The 9,185-nt window shown below is 42.5% G+C and overlaps 1 protein-coding gene across 1 annotated transcript; it reads left to right on the top strand.

Annotated features, from left to right (window-relative positions):
• Nucleotides 1–3,468: 3,468 nt before the first annotated feature.
• On the top strand, nucleotides 3,469–8,361 carry LOC123086731 (disease resistance protein RPM1). Its single transcript, XM_044508507.1, has 3 exons — nucleotides 3,469–3,755; nucleotides 4,305–4,383; nucleotides 5,276–8,361. Exon 3 carries the CDS (start codon nucleotides 5,281–5,283, stop codon nucleotides 8,017–8,019), a length of 2,739 nt encoding a protein of 912 aa, XP_044364442.1. The 5' UTR covers nucleotides 3,469–3,755; nucleotides 4,305–4,383; nucleotides 5,276–5,280; the 3' UTR covers nucleotides 8,020–8,361.
• Nucleotides 8,362–9,185: the final 824 nt, after the last annotated feature.

The following is a 9,185-nucleotide window of genomic DNA, read 5'->3' as shown; positions in this document are numbered from 1 at the left end:
TTCCGGTTAATACAATTCTAGCATGAATAATAAACATTTATCATGATATAAGGAAAAAAAATAACTTTATTATTGCCTCTAGGGCATATTTCCTTCAGCCTCTACTTGACTAGCTCATTAATCAAAGATGGTTAAGTTTTCTAGCCATGGACATGTGTTGTAATTTGATGAACGGGATCACATCATTAGAGAATGATGTGATGGACAAGACCCATCTGTTAGCTTAGCATAATGATCTTTCAGTTTTATTGCTACTGCTTTCTTCATAACTTATACATGTTCCTCTGACTATGAGATTATGCAACTCCCGAATACCATAGGAACACCTTGTGTGCTATCAAATGTCACAACGTAACTGGGTGATTATAAAAATGCTCTACAGGTGTCTCCGATGGTATTTGTTGAGTTGGCATAGATCGAGATTAGGATTTGTCACTCCTTGTATCGGAGATGTATCTCTGGGCCCTCTCGGTAATGCACATCACTCTAAGCCTTGCCAGCATTGTGACTAATGAGTTAGTTGCGGGATGATGCATTACAAAACGAGTAAAGAGACTTGCCGGTAACAAGATTGAACAAGGTATGAGGATACCGCCGATCGAATCTCGGGCAAGTAACATACCGATGACAAAGGGAACAACGTATATTGTTATGCGGTTTGACCGATAAAGATCTTCGTAGAATATCTAGGAGCCAATATGAGCATTCAGGTTCCGCTATTGGTTATTGACCGTAGATGAGTCTCGGTCATGTCTACATAGTTCTCGAACCCGTAGGGTCCGCACGCTTAACATTTTGTGACGATTTGTATTATGAGTTATGTGATTTGATGACCGAAGTTTGTTCGGAGTCCCGGATGAGATCGGGGACATGACAAGGAGTCTCGAAATGGTCGAGATGTAAAGATCGATATATTGGAAGGCTATATTCGGACATCGGAAAGGTTCCGAGTGATTCAGATATTTTTCAGAGTACCGAAGAGTTGCGGGAATTTGTATTGGGCCTTAATGGGTCATACAGGAAAGGAGAGAAAGGCCTCAAGGGTGGCCACGCCCCTTCCCCATGGTCTGGTCCGAATTGGAATAGGGAAAGGGGGTGCCCCCTTCATTCCTTCTCCTTCTCCCTTCCCTTTTTCCTATTCCATGTGGGAGGTGGAATCCTACTAGGACTAAGGAGTCCTAGTAGGACTCCACACATTGGGCGTGCCCTATGAGGGCCGGCCTCCTCCTCCCTCCATCCTTTATATACGTGGCTAGGGGGCACCCCATAGACACACAAGTTGATTGTTTCTAGTCGTGTGCGGTGCCCCCCTCCAACATAATCCACCTCGGTCATATCGTAGCGGTGCTTAGGCGAAGCTCTGTTCCGGTAGCATCATCATCACCGTCATCACGCCGTCGTGCTGACGAAGCTCTCCCTCGACACTCTGCTGGATCGTGAGTGTCACCGAGCCAAACGTGTGCAGATCGCGGAGGTGTCGTACTTCTTCTAAACGGTGGTTATTTTATAGATACAAGAACTGTTGGAGAGCTTATTTGGCCCAACTTCTTCTAAACGGTGGTTATTTTATAGATACAAGAACTATTGAAGATGCTTCAACAATATGTTTGGTTAGAAGGAAAGAGACGATAGGTTGGGAACGACAATTTCGTTTATGTTTGGTTACACATTCAATGGACAGCCCCCACCAACTTTATAAAATATATCTTCAAGATTCGGTCGTTCCAGCTGCTAAAATCAGTTGGACAAAATTGCCCACCTTTGGTGGTCCCTCCTAAATAATTGGCTCGTCCCTCTTATACAGAAACACATGACTTAATTAAACCTATACCAAAAAAACTAAACGGTAAAGTAAAAAAAACCGAGTGGGCTGAAAGCTTCCATACTTGGCCTTCAACGAAAAGCACCCTAAGTGAACAATTCCTCATTTTGTAGTTAAGCATGCGAGCATAAAATTGTACTCCTTGAACTAACAAAACGTCATATATTTAAAAACAAAGGAAGTGCTTTAGAATCATCATGTTGCACAATCAACATCTCACTTTCCTGAAAATTGATCTTCAACCTAGACATTTGCATGTGAGTAAAGCATGCCCAAGCTGCATTCGCTACCCCGCCGGCAAATCCTGCCATCATAGTCGTAATTAGTTAGTTATATGGTGTTTATTAGTTTAATTAATTACTTGTTCTATATGTAAGTCGTAGTGCGACTAATTTTCCATACCTGTAAAGAAATGGAACCGGTGCTTCTAGATCAAATGTGTTTTTCTGAATGGGGAATTATTGGAGAAGAATCTATGACCATGATAGGTGGATCGTACATAGAGGGAATTTATGAAGGTTCATTTTTGACAATTCTAATTTTGCCTAAATCAGTTTCATCCTTCATATTTATGACAATTGTCTGCGTAGCACTTTTGGCGATTGAATTTGGCGGTTCCACCAGAGTTGCTTCGTTGGAGTATCTCTAGATGCTCTTTTATTGGGCTGAATCTTTTCTTGAACTAGCTGCCAATTTTTTACTCACTCTTATTTGTTTATAACCACTTAAGGTACAGCTGCCAGTCGGTCGGTGTGAAGAGTGCACTGAACCGTAGACTTTGACAAGTCTTGCACGGCCAAGACGCCAAGTCGTGATCTTTTATATTCACAAAATAACACAGCAAGACGGCTCTACCTGATAAAAATTAAAGAAAAAAGATTAAAAATGACAGGCTTAACCAGCGAGGAAGCATGGCAATTTATCTTCATGGAGGGTACTAAATTCAGCTAGCACAGTATGGCAAATTGACTCATTTCATTTTTTTGGCAGAATTTGTCGTACTTGTAAACTAAATTTATCATCCTCATGACAATATAAATTATTATAAAAACGTTTAATTTGCATCTCTTTTCAGCGAACGCCAGCTGAATAGCTTTAGCGGAAATAAAAAAAAGGTAATGATAGCTGGCAAACGTTGGCTGTAGGGGGATGGCAAACGAACCGTCTTTAATAGCAGTTTTAGTTGTAAAACGACACCAAACGACGATAGTTTTCAAATGAAAATTGCCCATGAAGAAACTGCCACTCTCCTTTGTCTCTTTAACCTAAAACTGCCAAGCGAACATTCGCGTATGCCATCCTAACATTTCTGGGTCCATAAAAAAGGTTAGGCTGCTTGTAATGGAGAATATTATATAATAGTATTATGTATATAATATTAGTGTGTAATACTACATTTGTAATGTATAGTATCATATGTATTATAAAGGACTAAACTTATTGTCTTACATTACACAAAGTACGGTATCATGATATAATACTCAACTACTCCTTCCATCCCAAAATAAGTGACTTAATTTTGTACTGACTTTATATTAAAGCTAATACAGAGTTAAGTCACTTATTTTAGGACCGAGTAAGTATCTCTTTCTTCGTTAATTCTACGCCACCTCGTTAAAATCCTTTAACTGATTGCGTGAGGGCTTCCGACCGAGAGACAGGGAGCATCGCAAGTAGCTATCGCCCACTGATTGCACTCGCTGCATTTCCTCCCGTCTTCCTGTCCCGTCGCCCCCCCTTCGCCAGCTACCCCCACTGCCACGGAGTGAGCATGAGTTGAATCGTCGCAATATCCATCCATGGCTCCGCCCCGCCGATGAGTCAGTCTCGCAGGCCGATTTAGTCCGCTCCCGTCAACCACGGAGCAGATCGCTGCTGCCTTCCCGACTCCACTGCAGATCTCACGCTTTGCGCTCGCGCGAGCTTCCATCAGGTACTTTTTTTTTTGTCAAATTCGTGGCTCCCAGCCTCCTGTGTGGATCTCTACCGGCTCATCTGGTAACTGGCAAGTGCCACAGCTGCTAGACTAAGTTGGGATTCCGGGAACGTCGTAGCCGAAAGGTTTTGCGCAGAACTTGCCAAGCTTAGATAGTTGTTTGCAGTTTTACTAGCGAAAAATAGTTGTCTTCGGCCATGTGTTCGATATAATGCCTGACCCCCGCCGCAGGCATGGCAGAGAGAGAGCATAGTTGCCTCCACTCGATGCCGGCTATGGCCGTGTGCATCGTCATGATGCAGAGGCCGGCGGTTATCCTCCTTTTCTAAGAAAGAAAAACTCGATGCCGGCTGTCCTGTGGACGTGCCATGGCAGCGCCAAGGTGGCTAATCTTATTCACTGCAGTGGTGTGTAAAGTGTTGTCATTCTGTTCTTGCCGCTAATGAATATTTTCTATCTTATTAAGTATTAAATCTTGATTGCATCTGCATCTGTGTACTTGGCTACATATTCTGATGTCCAACTTCTCCTTTCCTTATGCTGCAGACTTGGTCACACTGGTCGTTTGTTCAGCGCGTACGCTGCTGTCCCACTCTATAGGCCACCTACTTCAAGTCTTCAGAAGGTGAACATTTGCTGATCATGTGGACCACCAGTATCATATGCTGCATTTTCAGAGGACAGCTCTTTGCCTGTAGTTTGCCAAATGTGTTAAATTAGCTAGAAAATTGCAATCTTGTTCCAAACAGCGCTGTTGGTTCATTTGCTAGACTAAATATCAGTTGTGTTCTACGTGGATGCTGCTTCAAAGGGTTTTGCGCTCAATTAGAACATACATCAATTTCTTGCTGCTCCTTACATGGTATCCTAGGCCTATCGAGCCTCCTGCAATGAAAATCACAGACATGCAGTTCTCTAGTCCAGATTACATACAAAACGGGTGACAGTCGGATATTTGTTCTAGCCTAGTGGGTTTGTCAATCTTTGTGTCCACCTGTCATTCACGTTATTATTTATTCATTAATTTTTTGATTCTGCTAGGTACTTCTACTTTGGTTTAGAAAAAAAGAGTGAATTGGACTGAACCTTTGTTCGTGATTCCATTTATCTCTAGGATTGGGTCTCTGTTTTGGGATATGAGTCAAAGTCATAGAATGCTTTCCAAATTCGACTGGATCAAGTTCATATAGGAATTCCATCCGTTACTAGTGCTGTTAACTGTGATCCAAGATCTCAGTGATCAAAGGATAAATTATATTGTAGTCTTATAAATATGCTGTAGATTGATACATCCTGTTGACGCAAAATGGAATACCTATAATTCCATTTACATACGAGTTCCTTCTTTTCTTAAAGGGGGAAAATGCTACTCTTTACATACGAGTTCCTGAGCTAATTTGGTACCTGTAATTCATTCTTTCCTTAAAGGGGGTGTCCCTGACCTCTGCATTGATTAATGCACACAGCCATTAGTATTTTTATTCTGCCATGTAATATGCTTTATCTTTGCTGTTTAGATCAAATGGCCGAGGCGGTACTCATTGTTGTGACGAAGATTGGTGACATTTTACTAGAAGAAGCCACCAAAGGCATCATAGCTAAGCTTTCTGAAAAAGTTACTAATCTGAAGGAACTGCCGGTAAAGGTTGAGGAAATAAAGAAGCAACTGACCATGATGGCCACTGTTATAAGGCAGATAGGCACGGTATACCTCACAGACGACGTTGTCAAGAGTTGGATTGGGGATGTCCGCAGGGTGGCCTATCATGTTGAAGATGTAATGGATAAATACTCATACAACCTTCTTCAACTTCAGGAAGAAGGGTTCCTGAAGAGATTCTTCATCAAAGGAACACATTATGTCAGAGTTTTCAGTGAAATTACGGATGAGATAGTTGAAGTAGAGAAGGAGATTCAACTAGTTATAAAGATGAAAGAGCAGTGGTTGCAGCCCTCCCAGCTTGTAGCTAACCCACTTACTGAGATAGAAAGGCAGCGGTCTCAAGACAGCTTCCCAGAATTTGTCAAAGATGGAGATCTAGTAGGAATTGAAAACAACAGGATATGGCTGACCAGCTTGTTGTACTCCGAAGAGCCAGAGCCAGAGAATACCGTCATAACAGTATCTGGCATGGGTGGGTTGGGGAAATCTACCCTTGTTTCAAATGTTTATGAACGTGAAAAGATCAACTTCCCTGCACATGCATGGATCGTTGTGTCACAAGTTTACACTGTTGATGCCCTGTTGAGGAAGCTACTATGGAAGATTGGATATACCGAACAACCATTGTCAGCAGGTATTGACAAAATGGATGTGCATGACTTGAAGAAGGAAATACAGCAGAGACTTCAAAACAGAAAGTATTTGATTGTACTGGATGATGTCTGGGAGCAAGATGTGTACTTTCAGATACATGATGCTCTCCAGGATCTCCCGGAAAGTCGGATCATCATTACGACACGGAAGGACCATGTCGCCGGAATTTCTTCTCCCAACCGTCATCTTGAGCTCGAGCCATTGAGCAAGTCTGATGCATTTGACCTCTTCTGTAGAAGAGCTTTTTACAACCGGAAGGGCCACATGTGTCCCAAGGATCTTGAGATGATTGCTACTTCTATAGTTGATAGGTGTCATGGTCTACCTCTAGCAATTGTTACCATTGGTGGCATGTTGTCTTCAAGACAACGATTAGACATTTGGAATCAAAAATACAATCAGCTTCGAAGCGAGTTGTCAAACAATGATCATGTCCGAGCAATTTTAAACCTGAGCTACCATGACCTTCCAGACGACCTCAAAAACTGTTTTTTATACTGCAGTCTATTCCCTGAAGACTATCACATGTCACGTGAAAGCCTTGTGCGGCTGTGGGTTGCCGAAGGCTTTGTGGTAAGAAAAGAAAAGAACACACCAGAGATGGTAGCTGAGGGAAATCTCATGGAATTGATCCACCGCAATATGCTTGAGGTTGTAGAGAATGATGAGCTTGGTAGAGTTAGCACCTGTAAGATGCATGATATTGTGCGTGAACTAGCTATGTCTGTTGCTAAAGAAGAGAGATTTGCTTCAGCAGATGATTACGCCACAATGATATTGGTACAGCAGGATAAGGATGTTCGTCGTCTGTCATTATGTGGATGGAAAGACGGCACTGCAGTGAAAGTTAAACTTCCACATCTTCGAACAGTACTGTCACTTGGACCAACTTCACCCTGCCGTGGCATGTTATCTTCTATTTTGTCAGAATCCAACTACCTTGCTGTTCTTGAGCTGCAAGACTCTGAAATCACTGAAGTGCCAACATCAATAGGGTCTATGTTCAATCTACGTTACATCGGGTTACGGCGCACCAAGGTCAGATCACTTCCAGACTCCATCGAAAATTTGTCTAACCTCCACACTCTGGACATCAAGCAAACCCAAATAGAGAAGCTACCACGAGGGGTTGTCAAGATCAAGAAGCTGCGGCACCTTTTGGCGGACAGATATGCTGATGAGAAGCAGGCAGAGTTCCGGTACTTTATTGGAGTGCAAGCACCTAAAGAGCTATCCAACTTGGAAGAACTGCAAACTCTTGAGACTGTGGAGTCCAACCCTGACTTGGCAGAGCAGCTGAAGAAACTGATGCAACTAAGAAGTGTGTGGATTGATAACATTAGTGCTGACGACTGTGCAAATCTGTTTGCTACCCTGTCAACTATGCCACTCCTTTCGAGCTTGCTTCTTTCTGCAAGGGATGCGAAGGAGGCGCTTTGCTTTGAGGCTCTCAAACCAAATTCTACATATCTACACAGGTTGATTACCAGAGGACAATGGGCCAAGGGAACACTAAATTGCCCGATCTTTCTCAAACATGGGATAAACCTCAAGTATCTAGCTATAAGCTGGTGTCACCTTGGGGAAGATCCACTGGGGATGATGGCACCACACATGCCGAACCTCACATATCTTAGACTAAACAACATGCACAGTGCAAAAACTTTGGTTTTGTCTAAAGACTCCTTTCCCAACCTGAAGATGCTTGTCTTAAAGCACATGCATGATGTCAGTGAGCTAAAAATCGTTGATGGCGCTCTTCCCTGCATTGATGGTTTGTACATTGTGTCGCTGTTGAAGCTCAATAAAGTCCCCCAAGGCATTGAATCCCTTCGCTCCCTTAAGAAGCTCTGGCTGCTGAGCTTGCACAAGGACTTCAGAACTCAATGGGACACTGAAGGGATGCATCTGAAGATGGTACATGTTCCAGAGGTTCGTGTGTAGATGCGGCTCACCGGTTCTTTCTGCAGTGCCATTCTTGGATGGTGCATCCAATCCAACTGCATCGTGCTTTTAATCATTCCAATAAATTTGCGATTATCGACATCACCAGCAGCATTTGGTCGGTACTTCTATATTGTAACACATTTATATTCCTCAAGGATTGGTTCGTGTGCATTGCCTTCCAGAGGCCTCTGTACCGTATGTGTTTTTTTTGTTGACCATGGACTGTACTGTTTCTGTTGTTTAAGCTACACACTCTTAGTAGTAATTTCCTGTAAAGGTATGTATTATTTGTATCGAACATCTTGTGTGATTAATCATGTCAAACATTTCATTTTGTAACATTGGTATCTTTTGATCTATGCGCTATGTCACCCCATTATTATTTTACCATGAATAAGAAAATATAAAATAACAACTTTATTATTGCCTCTAGAGCATATTTTCTTCAATACTATATCATCAACAAATGTTAAGCGTGCGGACCCTATGAGTTCGAGAATGATGTAGACATGATCGAAATGCCTCTCCGGTTAATAATCAATAGCGGGACCTATATGCCCATATTGGTTCCTACATATTCTACGAAGATCTTTATCGGTCGAACCTTTATGATGATACGTCTTCAACGTTTCTATAATTTTTTATTGTTCCATGCTATTATATTATCTGTTTTGTATGTTTTATATGCATTTATATGCTATTTTATATTATTTTTGGATTAACCTATTAACCTAGAGCCCAATGCCAGTTTTCTATTTTTTCCTTGTGTTTAAGTTTTACAGAAAAGGAATATCAAACGGAGTCAAACGAGCTGGAAATTTACGGTGATTTTTTATGGATCAGAAGAAGCCCCTGAAGCACAAGAGTTGGGCCAGAAGAGTCCCGAGGCAACAACAAGGGTGGAGGGCGCACCCACCCCCCTAGGGCACGCCCCCCTACCTTGTCGCTACCTCGTGGACCCTCCTGACTTAAAACCGACGCTAAAAATTCATATAAATCCAGAAACCCCCAGAAAGAAACCCAGATCGGGAGTTCCACCGCCTCAAGTCTCTGTAGCCACGAAAAACCAATCGGGAGCCCGTTCTGGCACCCTGCCAGAGGGGGAAACCATCACTGGTGGCCATCTTCATCATCCCGGCGCTCTCCATGACGGGGAGGTAGTA

The sequence above is a fragment of the Triticum aestivum genome, chromosome 4A, assembly GCF_018294505.1.
Source record: "Triticum aestivum cultivar Chinese Spring chromosome 4A, IWGSC CS RefSeq v2.1, whole genome shotgun sequence".
NCBI lineage: Eukaryota > Viridiplantae > Streptophyta > Magnoliopsida > Poales > Poaceae > Triticum > Triticum aestivum.
The sequence above is the reverse complement of the archived record's forward strand: the minus strand, read 5'-3'. Positions and strand labels throughout refer to the sequence as shown.

Bases quoted from the DNA above. Each gene is read 5' to 3' on its own strand.
- LOC123086731 (XM_044508507.1), top strand. From the start codon at position 5,281: ATGGCCGAGGCGGTACTCATTGTTGTGACGAAGATTGGTGACATTTTA.